The sequence below is a fragment of the Morus notabilis genome, unplaced genomic scaffold, assembly GCF_000414095.1.
Source record: "Morus notabilis unplaced genomic scaffold, ASM41409v2 Scaffold710, whole genome shotgun sequence".
Taxonomy (NCBI): domain Eukaryota; kingdom Viridiplantae; phylum Streptophyta; class Magnoliopsida; order Rosales; family Moraceae; genus Morus; species Morus notabilis.
Window position 1 is genome coordinate 74,684 of NW_010364141.1, and position 22,224 is coordinate 96,907.

The window sequence follows — 22,224 nt, forward strand, 5'->3', positions numbered from 1 at the left end:
AGGAATGTCAATATTCTCTAGGAAACGGGAACCCGCCCCGAACAGAACAGAAATGGGGAATAATTATTAGGGATGAGAACAAAATTTAGTCCCGATTCGTTGCGGGGTGGGGACGGGGGAGTACTCCCTACCCCGCCTCTGCCCTGATATTTGTATTATTTTTCTAATATTGCAAATATATATACACACATAATCTCTTAAAATTTAAGTTTTTTTGAACTATGATTCTTAAGAAGAAATAGGGTGTAACCATGCAATGAAGATTGAAGCTATTAGGAATAGACAAGGAAAGCTCATTTGAGTTTATGTCTTTAAAATTTTTTTATTACTTTTGGATTTAGATTGTAATATATTAAGAATTTAATTTTTATTATGCCACTTTCAATTTTGGTCTAAATTTATAATGAATTTCTATTCTATTTTTATTTTAAGTTACTATAATTTTAAAATATATAATCCTATATGATGGAGAATGAAACGGGTATGAGAAAGACTTTCTCAATGAAAAATTTTTGATTCCAACCCTACCCCTCTTTGAACGGGAATGAAAACGGGATAGGAACAATTTAGAGAGACAGAGATAGAGATGGAAAATCATCCTCCGTCCTCATCCCGCCCTATTGCCATCCTTAATGAAAAGTGATGGTTTCATTCAAAATCAAAGACAAATTTTACATTGTAGAATCGACATAACAAAACAATCATTATACATTAAATAAAATATTAAAACCATTACTTCAATTATATAATAAGGAGGAATTCATTGTGCACTTTTTCTAATTAGTTGCACATAACTCCATAATTGAAATAAGATTGAGTTCCACAAAAAATAATTCTTTTATTGTTTTAAAATGTCATCCGTCTTTAACACAGGTTCTTTTGCCTTATACATTAATGAATCTAATATTATTATTCATCTTCATTTACCTAGAATCTTCAAAATTTGGCTTATAAAAGCTACATATCTAGTAAAAAGCCATACAAAACGACATAAAAACATTAAAAGAATATATAAAATCATAGTTTATTGAATCCAAGTAAACAAAACGTATCATCACTATAGATCGAGATATAAGTTGACACATAATTTTATTTAAAATATTAGAAATTTTGTTGTAGGATATGTTCTTTCTAATTATTATTTTAATTGTTGGATTAAATTTTCAAAAGCTTGGTTCTGTTGAAGTAATTTTATGTCGTGCGCTGTAAATTTTTAACATGAACACTTATAAATTAAATTGTTAAAAACTTAATATAACATTCAAACAACAATTCTTATCAGTAATTAAAAAAATAGGTCTGCCTAAGACCCCTTAGTCTTGTGGCAGTGGAGGATTTGGGTGAGGTGGGGTTTGTGGATTCAAAGGTTTTGAATAGAATATATACAAAGGTTTTGAATAGAATCGAGCACGCACAGATACAAAGGTTTTGAATAGAATATATACATATATAGATATATGTAACTGATTTCTTTTTCTTACATTTTCAGTTCAATTATTTTCAAAGGAATCCAGTTCGATGATATAAGATTTAATTGATCAATATATTACATATTCACACATACATGCACACACTGTGTGCACAAATATGTACGCATATAATATGTAGTGCAACAAATAATATGTAGTGCAATAAGGAATTTCATTTCTTAGCAATATGGTATAAATCTGTCAAAAGGGGGGAATATACAAGCAAAAACAGAGTGGGGAACAATTCAGTCATTCGAATCTGACAATAAAACTTAGATATATGAAAGGTACTCGGTTTAATATAATAAATATTATTAAGTGAAACATTCAGATAAGGGTAAGGCGTTATTCAAAGAAAATGATAAAAGAAAATATTTATACAATTGCATGTTTACAAAATTGATGAGATATTCAAATATAGGACCTCAACATATATATTTTAAGCTTATGGATAGTTAGAGGCATATATATGTACTCCAAAGCAGGGGGTAACAATTGGAGTAATGTTTGTGTTAATCCAAACTTTTTTTGTCAGTTTCGAGTTAATCTATAAGTGAAAACATCTCATATCCATAAGTCAACTTTATTACAATTAATTTGAGTGTGAATTTACGTACTTAATATCTTGTTATTCATACTTTATAAATTTATGCCACAAATCTTAACTGCTTCATTTTATTTAAAATAAATATGTTAAAAAAATTATATTACTTCAACAGAACATTTGTTTATATATGTGAATATTTTTAAATAAACAGTTAATAAATTGAGTCAATTAAAGTCAATTTTTCTGTTAATCGTGTCTAGGTTGAATTCGAGTCACTACTACACAAAAGTTAGATTGTTTACTACGTACAAACACGTGCTAGAAGCTGAAGAAAAAGCTACCCTTGTACACCCAAAAAAAAAAAAAATCTACTCTTGTCCGGTAAGGTAATTATCACAGTTTCGAGAATCGTTAACAGTGATGTCACTAACAATAATTAACATATGCTATGAGTCTGATAATTATTTTCTTCACTAATTTTACACAAAATAAAATCTTTGACTTAAGTTTTCTAAGGTTAATCCAACCATAAATGCCAAATATATAATTATTGGTTTAAACATTTAAGATTCGTAAATTTTCTCATCATTTTTTAGGGGAATTTTCTCATCAATTGACAGAAAAAATGTTATACATCATCATGAGTTATACGGTTCAAATTATACATGAAAATGCGTACCTATATACCCAACATAATACGGGGCAACCACGTAGGCAAAAATTAAAATGCAAATTAAAATGTTTCAGACAACACTGGCTTGGTAAAATTGGTTTCAGATTCATTCGATTTAATGCATTTAGCTACAATATTAAGCCATATAGGAATGCAGAAAAGTACTCAAGAACCAGTATATATACACGTAGTAATCTCCAATATTATAGTAACTAAAATTCTTTAATCTCCAGCATTAACTCAACCTGAGGGGCAAGCATATTAATTAATTAGCAATACTATTGAGAGGCCCACACGTCAGAAAAACCATTAATATTCTAAAGTTCACGGTCGAAAATGTTTTTGTTGAAGACAGTGGGAAAAGAGCCGTGACAAAACGTCACAGCCGAGTATGACACACTAGGTTTCATCAACGTCAAGGCAAAAGTAAATTTCACAAAGTAATAATAATAAAAAAAAAGAAAATAAATACTTAAAAAAAAAACTAAACAAAAATCTACAACATGCATGGAGAGGGTCCCGAAGCCTCACGCTTGATTGCCAAGTCTCTTTTTGTTTAGTCTCCTCCAACATGCACTGGCCCCCTCTTTCTCTGACCATTCACGAGACCCCTCTATTTCTTTCTCTTTCTCTCTATCTTTCTACCTCTCTCTCTCTTTCTCCAGAGTTAACTCGGTCGCTTTTAGACCGAGAACTCGGCATATCATTTTCTTTTCTGATCTAGCTCCTAATAATTGTAATCTCTACTCTTCCAAATTTGCGTATCTGTTCTATCCAAAACTAGCTAAAAATGTTTCTCGATCAACATGGATTGTTTTGTACAAGCAGTACAAACTTGATCAGGGCCTAATGTAATTAGGAGTACCTCTTTTTTCTGTTGTTTCTAGAAGATCAGAAGCTCAAATATGATCAGTGATTCCCTGCGCTGTACTGGCTTAAGTTCATGGCCGAACCCATTGAAGCAAACTTGGCGAGCTCTTGTTGAAAGAATGACCCGCTCCCATGGTGGTGATGATGGTGGTCACTTCCTACTCCGAGAAAATCTCTAGTCAAACTGTGCTCATTCTCATTAGTATTGGATTGGGACTGCTTCATATTATTAGCCATATTTAGCTGGTCCAAATTGCTCTTGGAGTTTCCCAAGAACATTGATGACGATGACCTCGTCATGACTTGGCCTCCTGCTGCAGCTTGATGATGATGATCTGCTACGTTAATATTTGTTGCCGTTTGAGAGTTCACCAAGTCGTTGAAGCTATCGGTTGTGGTACTGGTCTGATTTGGTAATTGTGATGACCTGACGAATAGCTTGTTCTGAGAGCTGAAGCTATTATTCGTAGCTGAATTATTATTGTTAGAAGACGAGGACATCAAACCAAAAGCGCTTCCATTGAAAGCTGAGCAGCTACTTCGTGTGGATCCCATTTGGGCTGCTTTCTGCAGAAGCGCAGTGGCGGACATGTGAGCTGGACTCTGTTGGAGGTTCTGGATGCTTGGATGCTGCAGAGAAGACATTGTTTCCGATACTCCATTATTATTAGCACCATTAATTCCTTTGGATTCTTCATCTTCCTCCTTTAATAGTCCCCGAGGCAGCATCGATGACGAGGACGACATAGCAAGCTGCCCCGAATTATTGTTGAGCCACGGAGTCGTCGACGACGGTTGTCCGAACAAGTTCACTGTGGCTGCGCCCTGTAGCAGGTCATGCTGAGGCAGTAGCCCCGTTGAGTTTCCGGCCATAAAAGCGTTGGAGTTGAGCTGCTGATGATGGTGAGAATTCGCGGAGTCTAGCCAAAGTGGAACTCTCGGCCTAATTTGGCCGTGGTCCGAAGTGGCGTTGCCGAAGTTGTTCGGCGACTCAGCGGCGAAGTCCGGTGGGAAGATCGGCGAGAGGTGAGGCATGATTCTGGCTGCAGCTGCTTGAGGATTGTTGTTGCTGTTGTGGTTGATATTAATGAAGTTTGGAATATTTGGAGTTGTCACTGCGCCAAACCGGGCGTTTTCTTCGGCTAAAGCGTCACAGAAAGCTCTATGAGTTATGAAGCTATCCTTCCTGTTTTATGACACCCCAAAACCCCCATTTGAGTAATGTTAATATGTTAGTTATATATCAACTATACATATATATATGTGTGTGTGTGTGTGTGTGTGTGTGTATATGTTGCCCTAGCTAGCATTAAATTCAGATGAAAATTAAATCCATGAAAGCTGCGTCAACGTGAGAAATATATATAGCATTATATTGACTCAACTAACTAATCATAGGAAGTATAGCAGAATTTATGAGAACAAAAGAAGAGGGTATATATACAAACACTGGACTACACACACACACACCTGGAGAAGAGTGTTCCACAGTCACATTTATACTCTCTAGTCCCACAAATCTTGCTGTGAGCTTTCCAATCCGATTGAACCGCGTACTTCTTGGAACACTTCTCGCACTTCCACTTCTTCTCCCCGTGCTTCCTACTGTAGTGCTTCTTTATTCCGGTGAGGTCGCCGAGGGCTCGCGACGGGTCGTGGTGTACGCAGCTCTTTTCGGGGCAGACGTAGACCTTTTTCCGGATAACGTCTTTGTTGCTTCTCTGTCGGAGCTTCCATGGAAGGTTGTGTCCCCGTCGGTGGAGCTGCAAGTTCTGGTCTCTCTGGAAACCCTTGTTGCAGATTTCGCAGATGAACCGGTTCGTCGCCATTAGAGACTTTGGGGACAAAGCTACGACTTCTGCATCTGGATCTGCAACCAAAAATAAAAAAAATAAAAAAAATACTCAGAAAAATAATTAATTTATAAGCTGAAGATATATGTGTGTGTGTATATATATGTATTTATTTATTTAGTATAGATGTAAACTTGCCTGGGTTTCCAGGTAAGCTTCTCTTCTTCTTATTGGCTGAAGATGGGTTTGAGTTAGGGTTAGGGTTTGGATCTGGGGGCTCTTGAGGAAACCCTCTGATGTTGGAAAGCCCATCTTCAGATAACATCTTGGATGAACTGATAGGCTAAAAAAGAAACTATGTATATATATATATATATATATACTTGTGGTTATGTCGTTAATAACCAATTCAAGTACTGGACAAGAGAACTAACTCAGAAGATTGCTAGAAATGGCAATCGTCCAGTTACCAAAAGAAAAATGAAAGCTTTAACAGCAGAACACAATTGAAGAAATGATCTCAGAGAGAATATAGATACGTAAATATTTTGTTCGATTGAAGAAAACAAAAGAAACCCAGAGAGTTGAACTTGGTCCAAACTCTATATACCGATTGACTCTTTCTGGTAAGTCCTTCTCTTTGCTTGAGCTAGCTGATTGGAAGGAAAAACCAAAGAGAAAAAAAGGAGGCTGAAGAGATAATATTTCTCAACTCTCTCTCTCTCTCTCAATCCTTATCTGATACGGCTGCTCTCAAAGTCGGTCAGCCATAGACTCCGCTGGACCACACTACATGCCATATTTCTTTCACTCTCTCTCTCCTTGCCTGATATTATAATATACAATATTCTATTAATAAAGTGACTAATATGCAAACATAAGCAGAGATGTTTCAAACTTGTATTTTTTAAATTATTATATATTTAAGGGATCAAGAAGGAATACCGAATAAATTATATATTAATTAACATACTGAAAAAGATATATGCATGTAAAAAGTTTTAAACATCAAATCAAATCAAACTTGATTTCAAAAAGTTGTTGTGTGTGAGAGAGAGAGAGAGAGAGGGGGAAGGGAAAAGTGAAATGCCTTTTACAGCCAACCAATTCATGAGGGGTAAAAATCATTATGCCATAATTGTCTTAGGACCACGGGAGAGAGAGAGATAGAGGAGAGAGAGAGAGGGAGAGAAGAGGGAGGTGCCGTCCGTGAGACCTGACTGGCTGAGGTGGGGGACCCAAAGAAAAAGAGAGACAGTATTAAGTGACAGTGAAGAAGGGAAAGTTGATAATACAAACAGACATGAGATGACTCGTACCGCTTGATATGTCGACCAGCCCACCACTCCCACGAGACTCGCCCCTTTCATTTCTACACTCACTCAACCACACGATCCTCTAGAAATTCGTTCCCACAAAAGTACTATTACTATACTACACTATACTATTTTGATTCATAAATTTAAACGGAATAATTTAAACATAAATTTAAATTTTATGAGACAAAATACTATAATAAAAATGTTTAAACAGTAGTTTAAATTATAAATCAAACACATAGATTGTAAATTGGAGAATCTTACAAGTCAACTTAGTATATATCATGTTTATGATGATTCTATATTAATTACTTACTCCAATTCCATGCAGTCCTTGCATCTATGTAATTAGGTTAGATAGACTTTACTTATACTGTTATGTGATCATTAGTACTTAGTAAAGGGAAGAATTAATAACCCCTTTGAGTATAAATTACAAAATTTAGTTTAATTTTATGTTCACTCACACTCACTGCTTTTAGAGAGTTAATTAAAGAGAATTTTTTTTTTTATAATTTTGTACGAATATGGTTTGTTTAAAGTGAATATTGAACTCTATTTATCTCATGAAAGAGTAATAAGTTACATATATAGATCAACCTTATGCTAACAACAAACGAGACAAATATCTGAACTCGTCTCAATATAACTATATAATTAGATTTATACTGTTATAAGATGATATATATATATATATAGTGGGGAATAATAGAATTACCAGTATTTATGTTTACTCTTACCTGCAAATCACCGGTAATTTTAAAAAGTTGATAAAAGAGTGAATTTTGATAATTCTGTACGAATAATACGAATAGAGTTAGTTTAAAGTGAGCAGTACTGAAAACTCTATTTATCTGAAATAGAGACAATGTTATAATCTACATATAATACAGAGCCTCATGGCAACGGCTATGGACGCACGTGTTTTTGTACCCGTCCAAATTGTCGTCATGTTTTCCATAGTTTTTAAGAAACACTTCATGGCAGAATTAGGGAAGGTAGGGGAAAAATGAAAGACCACCTAACTAATTAAAGGATAGGGTCGGGGAAAACATTATATGTTTTCCACGTCATATGTCTGTATATATATTTAGAGAGAAAAGAGTCACAGAGAGAGATGTACAATTTAATAGTGCATATTCGTTTTTATCGTTTTTCCATTTGTCTTTTATGAAATTCTCCTGGTTTACTGGTTTCGGCACATGTAATCCAAGAAACTGCATATTTAAAGTACCTTAAAAAACAGAAACGGTAAAACGAATATCATTATAAGTTCAACACTATGTCAAATTCTTGTTTAACTTTCTTACATATAGTCATTATCAATAATTATTGCATATGACATTTTATCAAATATAATGCTTAACTTCGAAACAAGTTATAATGAATAATATACTTTGGTGAGATGTAAAATTCATGGCTAGGTATGACTAGAATCAAACACATGGCTACATGAAGTATACATGGATAACCGGTTAGGTCGTTCTCAATAAAACTTTTAAAAGCAACCTCTTACGTTATAAATTTACCTAATCTGGTCCGACTATATTTAAAAAAGAAAAGAGAAAAATATATATTCCCTTAATAAATTAATTAGAATTTTTTTTGACAGAATAATAAATTAAGATTTTGATTCAACCACTTTTGGCTTTATGCATTCGGACCTTACCCTCAAAAAACATGGATTCTCTCTCTTACCCTCTCATCGATCCCTGAAGACACATATAAAAAATTCTTTCATTTTCTCAAACCCTAATTCTCTTGGGAATATGAGGGAATAATATATTATATTCGTTCAAATTAATGATCCGATAGACACGGCATTCTTTCACATCTCTCCAACGCATATATGTGTAGAATCCCCGCTCTCTCCAATGAGAAAAATATATGTGCTTTGTTTTGTTTTTTCCTTCGAATTCTTGTTTGGTATTCTTGGGTTTGAAAACTCAATTTTAAAACGCAACGACAGTCATGTGAAGCTAGTTCTTATATATATATATATATGTGTGTGTGTGTGTGTGTGTGTGTGTGTGTGTGTGTGCATATATATACATATATATATATATATATAATTAGGCACAGACCATTTTAAATATGGGAAGAAACGATTGGTTAGTTTCTTTTGCTTTTATATTTTTGGGCGTGTTTAGTAATTACTCGCGTTAGATATTTTAAGTTATATCTTGCTCACTTGACAAAAAGGTCAAATTGACATGAATTCATCAATATCATGGAAGATATTCATGTGATGTTGGGAGACGCTTTTCGCGTGGCATCAATAATGCAGAGAGAAATCTTGACCGGAGCAGTACTAAATTGATATACAATATAGTACTGAGCCCAATCCAAGGAAAAAAAAAGTTTTCGGTAATAAAAATTTTTCACAATTACTTATTTTTCAAGGAAATTAAAGAGAAACGTCATAGAAGAATATATAGAAATTAAAAAGGAAAGATATTTAATTACACCTAGATATTAAGGGGCAATTAAAGCAAAACCCCTCTATGAAAGATCAAAGTACTATATATACTTTCAGAGCAAAAAAAGTACTACATATATTTTCACACAAAAAAAAAAAAGATAAAAGTACTACATAACTCAAGAAACCAAGTACTTTGTGAGCCCATAATTAAGAAGTAATTCGGTCAACAACCATGCTCGTTGCACGATTGTAGAAATTGGACTTTTAAAGATTTGAATTTCATCTAACATACAGATATATCACCCAAAAAATGTCATCTTTACATTTATGCCACTCGTGATATTACAACATTTATGCCATTCAATTTATTAGGAAAACATTCTATCATAATATTTTTAACCACTTATCATTTTATTTTTTCTTCTCGACAAAGATAGTCGGACAGTTTCAGAGAGTATTTCTGCTAGAATAATTTTTATTTTTTTGATAATATTTTTTTAAACGAATAATGATGTCATAAATGAAAAGTTGATTAATTTTGATGGCATATTATGTAATTTTCTCATAAATTGTTAAGTAGGATGAACCAATGTTCTTAATCATAAGTTTATATTTATTTTCATATTACGGTACTCAAATCAATTTTTTCCTTTCCACATTTTATCCTCCTATATGTATGAGAGACTAAAACAATAATAAAGTTTTTCAGAAGTATCTAACAATGCCTTCCTAAGAATCAACCAAGGAGCCTAAAAAGCCCTTTTACTTAGGCTAAACAAATTTTATGTCAACCCGATTTCACTTATTTCACAATTTATTTAATTTGTTCCTTTGTCCTTTCTTTTCTCAAATTATTGATCCACCGCCTTGAATTTTCAGTGTTTATACAATGTATAAATAACGACTCTCGGATACTATATATCACACGTACAAACAGATATATATTTTTAAAATTCATGGATTTAGTTTTTTAAAAGGGGCCAAGAAGAAAATGGCGGATTTAATTTTTAGAAAGAACCAGGATGACTTTTGCTTTGAACATAGAAATTTTAGGTGATCAAAATTTACCTTATTCAAATGAAAAGAAGATATATAATGATATTAGAACATGCAAGTCGCAAGATATATCTGTGCACGACGTACTAAAAAGTTATGGTTCAGCGCTATCTACGATATCAGCCACGAGTGTATATATATATATATATATATATATATAAGATTAAAAATTGAGCTTCATGCTAGTGAAAAGGTCACATAGAAGGGACCAATATACAAACAGATTAGCCGTATTGGCAGGTAACATTTATGGATTTCATACTTCTTTGGTTTGACTGACTCTAATATATAAAGGAAAAGTCGGACTTTTGTCCTCGTCAATACTAATATTATCAAGCTTTTTCCTCTTGCCCCTAATGCCTTTTTAGTTATTAATGTAATAAAAAAATGCCTTTTGAATCACAGTTTCATTTTATGTCTCTTTCATTAACCGCTACTTATAGATCAAATATTATGTTTTACTTTAATAAATTAATGGCAATTACATTGTATAAATATATATATCCCTCAGTCTCCAAAAAATATCATATTATCTGGTTATCGTAACAAATGGGTGCTCATATGATTTTTCCCAATTTGACCGTAGGACGTTTCCATATATACAGAAGTTACAATAATATTGTTGATAATCGCAACAACAACAACAACAACAAAAAAAAAAAAAAAAAGGCAAAAGAAATTATATGTTGATCATCAATCACGGCAGGCCCTTATCATTGTATTTGTATAGGTATATGTCAGATATAAATTATACCATATAATACTAGCTAGCTATTCCTCCGTACTCATACAATTTTTAAGCCTTTTATTTTTTTGTTTCAAAATCTATTGAAAGTTTTGGAATCTCATTTCTGATCGTTTTCCTCTCAGCACTCGCCAATGCCTCATTTGTTTTAATACTACGTGGACTCTAGCAAAGGGTTGCACAGGGAAACTGAAAAAGAAAAAAAAAATAACAAAAAAACAAAAAAAAAAATGGCTAAAGGAAATAAAATCAAAAAATGAAATAAAATAAAGAAATAACAGCTTTTTCTATTTCACAAATAAATTAAACAGTCAATTTATATGCCTCGTTTTGGCGTATTGAACAATTAGTTTTTATTTGTATTTTTAATTTTTTAGAACGCTAATTAACAGCATCAAGTACCATTAATATTTATTAAGGGTTACAAGCTTTTAATATCTACATCACGCATTTTTTTTTATAGCATATTGTATGTGTTTCATATAATAACTAATGTTATATTATGTATACGACGTAGATCTCCCTTCAATATGGTCGCGATAAGTTTGTTCCACTTGGAGCTCAATATGGTCGTATAACCTACTTAGTTAGTTAGTTTTGTGTTTTCATGTGTGGTTTCTTATCAGATTTATAGTTTATATGAGGGATTGGGGGTACAATTTTTTAGATTTGAAGGGTAAAAATCGGCATCAATAACTATTCATATCAAGCGGAAACACTTATATACCGACAGCGGAGAGCATCTTGAAATATTTAAAATTTTATTTTTTGTGGACTTTTTTTGTCTTTTACATAATTATGTGCATTTATACAGATAAAACACACACAAAAAAAAGAAAAAAAAAAACCAATTGAGCTGTAAAGATAATGAAAGATATACAAAGCATGAAATATGTATGTCTTATTGATAGAGAAGTTACTGGATAATAAGATACTAAAGCATTTTCCCCCTACAAAAAAAGACTAATATGGAAATCACTAGAGGTTCATGAATTTTAAAACTAGGGGGTTTTAGCATTAGTATGAGCTTTAAATCAGTATTGTGATTGTGAAACCAAATAAAATAATTTATCCTAGTTTTGAATAGGGGAGGGATTAAAGTTGACAATTTATCAGTGTTTTTGCTAGCTCCAATGGTCTAACATTTCTTGAAAATATACCTAGAATATCCAGACAGGAAAAAAACAAAAAAAAAACTAATGCATGCGACATATGTAGATAGTGATTTCATGAGGAACATGAGCTAGCTTATACTAGCTAAAAAATAGAATAGCATTTTTAGGTACTGAAAAGTAGAGAATATATTTTACTGCTTCGGACGACATGATGATATAATAAACTAAAATATATTCACAATATTTATATGCATAACAGACAATTAAAAAAAAAAAAAAAAAAAAAAAAAAAAAAAAAAAAAAAACAACAACACACACATATTATATATATAAATAATATGTGTACATATATATATATATATATGTCCATAATCATCCGCAATTTGAATGTGAGATGTTCTTCAAAATATTCTTCATTTTATCTGTTGAAACATGTTCCCACGTTCATGTACGACGTTCATTATATATAACAAGATAAGCCTCTTAATTTGGTCCACGTGATAAAAGACAATCCGGCCATCTAGGATTCTCTCTTGACCTCCCGCAACAAAACGACATAAAATGATTATCGATTGCAACGAAATTCATCATGATCACCCAGGATTTTTTTTCTTCATTCCTTAGATTTTTTACAGAGTACAACAAAATAAAACTTGGGTTTCAACGGGAGGAGTTTCTTTTTCCTCTTTTTTTTTTGTTTTTTTTTTTTTTGGTGGAATTCGGTGAAACCTGATAAATATATTATCCTTGAATACCTAAGTCCTGCACTTCTGAGTTTGGCTTGCTAACTAATGATGCACTCAGATAAATGCAGAAGACAACCTTAATACTTGTAAATTAATTAATGTATCTCAATATAATTTTTAATTAACTTGACCGAAATATTTGCCCTAATTACTGTGGATCTCTTCTAGTCACCTAATTCTCTTCTCATCTTCATACCAACAACAACAACGAATAAACTCTTCCTTGTTCTTCAATAGAAACACTGGTGTTGTTTGTTATGATGAATCTTTATTATACGATTTTATTATAATAATAATAATACAAATATTTGTTTCGATCAAATAAATTCACCATTGAAAAAGAAGAAGCTACAACAACGTTGATAGATTATTCGTATATCTTGTTTGGAAAACTTTTTGAAATAACTTGTTAAAAAAATTATTCCGGTATCTTGAGCCCATATTTTAGGACATGAAATGATGGCTCACTACTGGGGGCGCAAGGGGTTGGGCGTTGCTCGGGGCTGGGATGGCGGAGCCTGAGTTGCTCAATGTGTGTGGGGCGCAACAAACGTTAGGTTTCTTAGGAATAGGGCAACGAGACTCAAGTCGGTCGGGGGTGGGGGCGACAGGGGTTGGGTCTCGCAAGGTGAGGGCGACAGGGAATAAATAGTCATCAAATTTGGGTCTTTTTTCATTTATGAAATGATTTATTGTTTTCATGGTGTTTGAGTAAGAGTAAATCTACTAATTTTGTTGTTTCAGTTTGATCTGACTTTTAAATTTCTGATTTTGTTATTATTATCATTATTATTATTAGGTTTTAGAGGTGTTTGAGTGTAATTTGATTTGTTCATTTTGTTATTTTGAAGGTGTTTGATCTGATGTTAATTCGATTCTCAGTATAGTTGTTTTTTAATGTATCTTCTTTTTTTCTTGGGGAATAATGTTGCTTGAACTACGGGTATCCAATTGAATTTTTCAAACGTGGAGGTATTAATTTTAATTTGATAAAGCGCTACATCCTATTAGAATGATATTTTCCTTATACAAATTAATTAACTTAGATGATGGTACGTAGTACCAAGAACAATAGAGATGAAATCAAACTCAGATTCTCTATCTAATTTTAGGCCTCGTTCATTTCACCGATTCGAGTTTTCAGTTTTAGGTTTCTACAGTAAAAAGCTCTCAAAAAATGTCACATCTAACTTTTTCTGCTACAGTGAAAAGCTCTCAGAAAATGTCACATCTCAACTCGAATTCGCGAAGTGAACGAGGCCTAGTGTTTCAATTAGTCTCTAACTAATTATATCATGTCATTATAGTATAAAATATTTGAACTGCTTTTTAACTAACTCTTTTGTGCTTATTAGGAGATGAAGTAGTATGATTTGATTGGTTAGTTAGACACTAATTGGGACGTAAAAAATTAGACAGAAAATCTAGATCTGATGAAATCCAAGTGCGGGCACACATGAGATACTTCTGCTTCAAAGTGTTACTCTGCAGAGTAAAATAAACAAGGTGCAGGAACAAAGAAGCATGGAAGGGATGTCATTGCCTTTGGAGCTTCGTAAAGGCGTATCGACAATATATTGTATCACATCGGTATCTTCTTTTATTTATGGACAAAAGAGATTTATTTTAATGGAAATTTAGAGAGTATACAACAAAAAAAATACAACAAGGTTAACGACTATTGATTAGACGACAATTTTTCTAACCGTTGTCTAATATTTTAACGGCGGATATTAACGATCATTAAATACCAGATTTCTATTAGTGATATTGACCGTTAAAAACTTAAACAGTTAAATTAACCATTCCTACTGTGATAGTTAAAAAGGATAGTCTCTACCATAGAAGTTCCCAACAAAACTGTTTCTCCTCCATTCCCTTCATAAATTAATTAGCGGTTATTAATTAATTGTTCCTTTACAAAAGCAGCCAGATATGTCATGCTAGTAGGCTTTATTATGTCTTTAGAGACAGCGAGTACACGTACGTATTCTTCCAATAAGCTTGGCCCCGAGAAAACTATGTACACTTCCAAAAGTAATTATATATCTTCGTTGAGCAGTTTCGTCAAACAATATTCCACTGGATAATGCAAACGTACTTAAGGATCGTAGACACCAACATGCCTTAATCTGAGGTGTTTCATTATAAGTTAAATGTGATTTAAGATGTGCAGTAGAATTGGGTCAGGTATTTTAAGTTCCATTAAGGCAGGGATGTAGCTAGTTAACGCCCAGAGGAGGCTACAATCTCCATGAGCCTCAACTAGCTTCTTTAGTGTTATTCAAAAATTAAAAAAAAAAAATATATATATATATAGTACTTATTTTTTCTTGTTTAGCCCCTCTAAAATTTTCCATTTCTAAGTTTTATCTTAAATTTTTAAAGAATTTTATTTATATCTTTAAGTTTGATACAAAATTTATATTATTTTACCCCTTTAAAGATTTTTAATTCTATATTGTGTAGAACATTTTAAAAATTTTCATTTAAACTCTTAATTTTTACTTATAATAATATTCTATTACATAATTAATTTAATTTAAACTTTTGTAGTTAAATTCAAGCCCTCCTAAAAAATTTTCTGGTTTTTGTCACCCCTTGAAATTTTAAACTGACAAAGAGAAATGAAGACGAAGTGACACCAATATAATATATATATAGATAATTTTATATATATATATATATATATATATCACTGTTGGAATCTAAAACGTAGATAGACAATATAATTAGCCTATATTAGATGCTTCAGGATAGGGGTGGCAATTTGTGTTCTTGTATTGTGTTCGTGTCGTGTTGATCCCCTCAATTGACATAGTAAGACCTAACACGAACACGACCTATTTATTATTCGTGTCAAAATATAAAACTCACACATGACCTGTATATTGGCGGGTTGACACGACACGACTAACATGTTTATTAAATAGGTCATAATAGTATCGTGTCAACCTGTTTTTAATAACTCATTTATTAATCCATTTATAAAATGAGTGATAACAAGGTCGTGTCAACCTATTTTTCAACCTGTTTTTCTTTTAAAAATATATATATTTGTAAACATAGGTAATAAATGAGTTGTAATTGTATTGTGTATTCGTGTTATCCAAATATGACACGTTTAATAAACGGATTACTACGGGTCAATTACGGATTGACGGGTCAACCTGAAAACGACATGTTATTTAATTGTATTTCACGGGTTCAATCAGATTTTGATCCAAACCTATTTATGATAAACTCAAACCCGCTAACTTCGTTCAGGTTTCAAGTCGTATCGTCGTGTCGCTACCTGGATTGTCAACCCTACTCGATGATATATAACAGCTAAATTATATGATTGCTATCAAGTACCGGACGACCTCAACATCGATCATGTCGAGAGTGATGGAGAAAGGAAAGCTAAAGTCACAAATATCAACAATGATGAGACAACAAATGTGGCCAAAACTCAGCAGAAATTCAACAGATCAATTTTCCCCAAGTAACATTATCCATGTGGACTGAAGTGGAATTTCTTAATCTCGTCGGCAATTAATATTCTTTTTAACTGAACAATTCCAAAAAAAATAAAAATAAGAATCAATCTCTCTTTCATAAGCAAATAATCTAAGACGAGATCAATTGGGTCCAAATTGATATGAAAGTGACATTAAAGAATATAATTGTGTAATACTAACTAGCATAATACATTTTTATATATATGCGCAATTTACAGCAGAGAAATCTTTCAAGAATTTTGTAATTTAATCGTATAATTATCCCCTTTTTTTTTCATGCGTTGTGAATGCCATTAACACGCCATTACAAAAAACAATCCATGCTAAACGAATAACTAGTTTGTAACATTATTGTTATTATGTCATTAGTTGATTACGATATTGATTCATCAGTTTCTAAGGAAATAATTAAGAACATGAACGTAAATAAATAAGCGAGTAGTTCCAAAGAAGTTGCTTTCCAGGTTGTTAATTTTATTAAACTTGCCCGTAAAATCATCAAGGTATTCTTCAATGTAATTGTTAATATTGCAATACTAATGTCCGTATTTGCATGAAAGCACACGATAAAAGGCCGTCAAATATATCGCTGTTCTTCTCTTACTCCCCTTTTCTCCATTGTTCATCCCATATTCATTATGGAGAAGTATCTGAGCGTTAATAGTCCTACTACTTCACAACATTTCCACTTCCCTGCTGGTTTCAGGTTCCATCCGTCTGATGAAGAACTCATCGTTCATTACTTGAAAAACAAGGTGGCTTCACGTCCTTTACCGGCATCTGTCGCCGTCGAAATCGATCTCTATAAGTACAACCCATGGGAGCTACCCAGTTTGTTCTGCGCCATAATTTCATTTCATCTATTAACATCATTTCTTCTTTTTTAGCAGTCACAGGGACAGCCTTTTAACCTTTTTTTTTTTTTTTTTTTTTTTTTTTTTGGTCATGTGTGTGTACAGAGAAGGCTTTGTTTGGAGAAGGGGAGTGGTATTTCTTCAGCCCCAGGGATAGAAAATACCCCAAGGGAGAAAGGCCTAATAGAGCTGCGGGATTAGGTTACTGGAAAGCCACTGGAAGTGACCAGCCTATTTTCAGCTCTTTTGGATCAAAGCAGATCGGAGTAAAGAAGTCTCTAGTCTTCTACGCTGGTCGGCCTCAGAAAGGAACAAAGACGGACTGGTACATGAACGAGTACAGACTCCTTGACTCATCGATCAAGCCCCCAAATCTCAAAGGCTCGATGAGAGTGAGTTGGATTTTTTTTTTTTTTTTTCATGTTCATTCGATAATAAATTGGAGAAAGTGCGCGGATTATCCCCCTTAGTCTCCTTATTTTCACTCTTTATAAAATTCACTGTCGTTCGAATGATCTAGCCTTTTTGGTCACAGCTCGATGATTGGGTTCTGTGCCGGGTTCGATGCAAAGGCGACATGACAAAGAACACAGGGGATAATATTCAAGACAGCCACAGCACTAAATTTCTCTGCAGCCAACCAAATGTTGAGAAGACGAGACTTGCGCGTGCAAACCGTGACATGATCAGTGATTACATATCTAAAGACTGTTTACTACTAGCTTGGATACTTTCCGGCCAACCTCTACCTCCCGTGGACACCAATCTTTCAAATGTGAATTTTGAAGGAAGCGAAAATGGAAACAGCTTAAACGATTACGGTCGATTGAATTCCCATATAGTTTCTCCCACGGACAATAATTTAAGCTTACTAAACTGCATAATATCTAAAGAACAGCAATGCATAGGTAGCAAGAGCGAATATGAGAATAGTCTATCTAGCAAGACATTAGCCGAGTCTGATATCTATGAATACTTCCATAAACAGTCACGCTACAACATAATAAACTCTGATTGTCCAATGGATTCCATTGGCAAATTCCAAGAGCTCAATGAACTGGCCTTAACAGGGAGATACTCGCAGTGATATTGAAACAAGTCAACAACTCTTTTTCCTCCACGGTGATTAATCGCATACGGAAACAGGATACTATAGTTGTGTGTTTGTACACATTTGTCAAAAGTAGCCTATAGATCTAGGCCTTAAAGATTCACTCTGAATCTTGGAGGCAAAGAAAACATCCCGAGTGCGAAAATTGTAATCCTCCATACTGCAGCATTATGTAAACCAGTATTCTATGTACTTCAACTGAAGCATTTGTAATATTTGTGGTGCATTCGACTAGTTTACGGTTGGGTTACAACTCCTCTCTACCTAAAGGCAAAGTTTCTATACTGACATCTAAACCAGAAAAGTATGACAACTTAAAAACATAGGTTTCTAGTAACACGTTTCTTTCATTCTTACTGTAAAATACAACCTTTATTTAATTGCATATATGGCAATACATGTAAAGAAAAAATGTGCTTGATAACTTCATTTTCAAGAAAACACATTTGGCAAGTAATGTGTATCTACGAGTTATAACATTTTGTGAGAGTAAGGGCCATAATGAATTCAGATATTGCTGCTAAATTCCCATCCTCATGTAGCCGAATTTAGTTTTCTATCAAGAATATTTGAATACACAATTTACCTAAAGATATTAAAATGATAAAAGGGAAGCACTAAAAAATGGAAGAACATAATATACCAGGAACGTAATGATCCAACATTTCGCAGTAGAGGCATGTTCAAGATAAAATCAACTCAGTACACTGCAAGGAGAACACTATAACAGTCAATATTCAAGTGAAATGTTGAAAACAAGTTTAAGGATCACAAATCAGCAAATACTTTTTATGGGTGATAGATTGCTATTCAACAGTTAAGAATAAATCAAGAGCAGAAAATTGAAAGATCTAAAAACACTTGAAGCAATGTCCATTGAAAAAAAAAAAAAAAAAAAAAAAAAAAAAAAAAAAAAGGTTCCAATATTGTAAGGTCTCAGCGTGGCATTTAGTAGTCTTTCACTATGTACCCAGAAGATGACGTCAAATATCAATTCGTTACTTATGATCATGATCCAAGTTCAATCCATACCTTAAGAACAAACAGTAACCTTAAGATCATGACTAGTAAATCGGGTGTGTGCCTGTGTGGTAGATAAAGAGAGGGGGCAGAGAGAGATGAGCTTACTTGTACAAGTAAGAAACAATTCCCAGAATTATACATAGCAGAATGATGTCAATACAGAAGTTCCGACTGGACCTCACCTGGAAGAAAACCAAAGTTACTTATTTGGTTCATGTAGCATGAAAATGCGCACGTGTGCTTGTGTGTGTATAAACAGCAATACATTTTTCGTAGACTGTGTGAGATTTAAATAAAATAAGTAAGCTTACCTGGTTAAGAGTTTGCTTGAGCCTTACATTAGTATTTTTAATATCAGATGTCACCTTGTCTACCTATAAAAGAACAAAATCATAAATCGCCTGATATCATTTGTCTTTTTGACAAGAGTTTAGAGAGGGAAAAAAATTAAAAAAGAACGGTGTGCATAAAGGGAACAACTTCTAACCTTTGTATCTATTTCGTCAACTAATGGCACTTGTCTGTCTAATTCCTGGCCACATTCAAATAAATGCTCTTAATCTCTATATACTGCTGAAATGTAGAAACAAACTCAGTTTATACACCACAACAACCTCATTCATATCATGAGCCAAATTCTTCAGTGCATCTAGTCCTTCTGATATGAAGTCAAGTCCTTGATCCTGTGCAAAAGTTCAATCAAGAAATTTATGAATTGCTGGGGACTCAGAGTAGTTTCTTAATTAATTCAATCAGTTTACCCTATTACTCTTAAAAAAAAAATTAGAGAGAGAGAAAGAGATCAAGGCAGTTGTATGAATCAGGAATTTTACATGCCTGCTTCATTTTTCGCATTTCATACTCCTGTCTGAATTGGCTTGATTCTTCAGTTTGTTGGAAAAAATCACTATCAAAGTTGCCATCTGAAGTAGCAATGAAACAAGCTCATATTAGCTTAAAGGATATTCTGAGAGGAATTAATAACTTAAATAAGTAGGAAAAGAACTGATTACCTGATGTATCAAACTTGATATTTTTATTGGACGGTGAACTTGCCCATCCCCCGGTTTGTTTGGCTGAACTCATTGTACCATCTGGTATTGCTTGAATCCTCTCTGGTAGTGCAAGAACCAGATCATTATGGGTTTCCAAGTCTTCTTTGGAAAGCCCTTTAACCTGATTAGATACCATGTAAATTCATTTCAATAGCTTTCATTATTGATTCTGGGTATGCGAAATTTGGTCTAGAGGTAATAGGCAAATGAAAGACAAGGCTTCTTTAAAAAACGATATGTGATAGATAATCAACTCAAAAGATCAACATTCACAGGAACAAAAACATTGATATTGGCCTTTAATATACATCACGCCCAGGGTAGCATGCTTAGGCAAAATAAAAGAGAGACAAAACTCTCACATTGCTTAGGAAGTAAAGTGGGGGTGAGCTAAGGCCCATATAAAGAGGTGAAGGCTCTTAGTTTCAATTGCCCCAGTCAGGACTCAGAAGCACTTAAAGTAAGTATTGTCAAGATTTTCTTACTAAGGTTTGTAGTTTTCAGGTATTGCGTTAGGCGAGTATACTAAATGACATAGAATTAAGAACATAAATAAAATAAGATATCTTTTCAATTTACATAGCATTTTGACTACACAAGCAAAGCTATTGTACGTCTCTTTTCAGCCTTCTCTCTAGTTTTTATCCTTCTTGTTCTATTTTGGTAGTGTTAAATTTACAATCTAGTTTTCTCTAGATTCTTCTACAGCATACATCATTTTCTCCAACAACAAGAAACGTTCTAAGCACATGAATTATTGATATCGCCATATGAATTATTGATATCACCTCCGTTTGGACTTTTTCGATTAACTTTAGTTCATAAGTCAAAAACTTGTAACTTGTTTCCGTAAACACAAATCATATATATAATAGACAAAAATTAATTTCTTAAGTAGACATATATTTTTATATATTTTTATAGTGGCACAACTCTATAAAACTACCCCTTATCTGAGTCCCAAAAGTTTATTAATTAACCATAAGATCAATGGTTAAACATATAAAATTTGGCCATCACTAGGCAACCAAGTAAGTCTATGGTCTACCTTCTTCTGAGCCAATTTCCCCAATTTAGTAACTTCCTCCATCAATCGAGCCTTGCTCCGACGAACTTCTGCATTCAGCGCCACCGCGGACGCCCTATTCTTCTCCGTTGACGCCACATCCGCTTTCTGTAAATTGTAACAAATCTAATACTTTCTCAGTTTCAACGATTAACGAAAACAAATGAGAAACACAGATTCCTTTCTCTGATTCAGGAAATTTCTGTGAAATTTTCACTAGAAGAGAAATTAAGAAGAGAAAACGAACGAGAAGAGCGGCTTCGATGTCACGTTCAACGGATGCGTAGAGAAGAGAGAAAGGATCGCCGCCATTGGCATTGAGGTCGCGCTGCTTCTCGATGTCATACTTGTCGTATTTCTTGCATATGAAATCCACTCGGAACAGAATGTCTATCACGCTCATTTTTCCCACAAATTAGTTCAGGAAAAAAGAAGAAGAAAGGAGGTTTTGGGAGAGAAACGTAACTTTCTCTATCTTCCTGGCATGTTTCTCTCTCTAACTGCGTTTCGGAACGCCGATGAGGGAAAACGAGCGGTGGAGCTTGAAATGCGGTTTGGAGAGCAGAGGAATGGCGCGACAGCGTGGTCACTTAACGTGCGGGTTGTTTAACAAATCAGTAATTGACATGTCGTATTGTACACATGCATGTTATATTGTTATATTTAATTTTAACGTCGTTTATGCCTTTATGATACAAATGCGTGTTATTTTCTTCAGGTAAAAAGACGACATATATATGCATGAAGAAGAGATTTGGAAATAGTAGAAAATAGGCTAATATGAAAAGTTTAAGAAAGTATATAGGCTAATTTTTAGTTATAGAAATTAATATAACCAGTTAAGTTATGGATAAACT

The 22,224-nt window shown here is 33.5% G+C and overlaps 3 protein-coding genes across 4 annotated transcripts; 1 reads left to right on the forward strand and 2 right to left on the reverse strand.

The window, feature by feature from the left end:
- Positions 1 to 2,890: 2,890 nt before the first annotated feature.
- On the reverse strand, positions 2,891 to 5,905 carry LOC21397535 (protein indeterminate-domain 9). Its single transcript, XM_024170593.1, has 3 exons — positions 5,551 to 5,905; positions 5,030 to 5,429; positions 2,891 to 4,745 (listed from the first exon to the last, which is right to left on the reverse strand). The coding sequence occupies exons 1-3, from the start codon at positions 5,675 to 5,677 to the stop codon at positions 3,599 to 3,601; spliced, it is 1,674 nt and encodes a 557-aa protein (XP_024026361.1). The 5' UTR covers positions 5,678 to 5,905; the 3' UTR covers positions 2,891 to 3,598.
- Positions 5,906 to 16,896: 10,991 nt separating this feature from the next.
- On the forward strand, positions 16,897 to 18,199 carry LOC21397536 (NAC transcription factor 56). The gene is made up of 3 exons (XM_010105808.1): positions 16,897 to 17,089; positions 17,218 to 17,504; positions 17,648 to 18,199. The coding sequence occupies exons 1-3, from the start codon at positions 16,897 to 16,899 to the stop codon at positions 18,197 to 18,199; spliced, it is 1,032 nt and encodes a 343-aa protein (XP_010104110.1).
- A 448-nt stretch (positions 18,200 to 18,647) lies between these two features.
- Positions 18,648 to 21,919, reverse strand: LOC21397537 (syntaxin-71). Of its 2 annotated transcripts, XM_024170598.1 has the most exons (9): positions 21,615 to 21,919; positions 21,350 to 21,475; positions 20,260 to 20,422; positions 20,084 to 20,169; positions 19,861 to 19,929; positions 19,734 to 19,778; positions 19,558 to 19,620; positions 19,352 to 19,428; positions 18,648 to 18,930 (listed from the first exon to the last, which is right to left on the reverse strand). In XM_024170598.1, exons 1-9 carry the CDS (start codon positions 21,768 to 21,770, stop codon positions 18,918 to 18,920), a joined length of 798 nt encoding a protein of 265 aa, XP_024026366.1. In that variant the 5' UTR covers positions 21,771 to 21,919; the 3' UTR covers positions 18,648 to 18,917. The 2 variants fall into 2 exon arrangements, with proteins under 2 accessions (XP_024026366.1, XP_024026367.1); XM_024170599.1 differs by lacking the exon at positions 19,352 to 19,428.
- Positions 21,920 to 22,224: the final 305 nt, after the last annotated feature.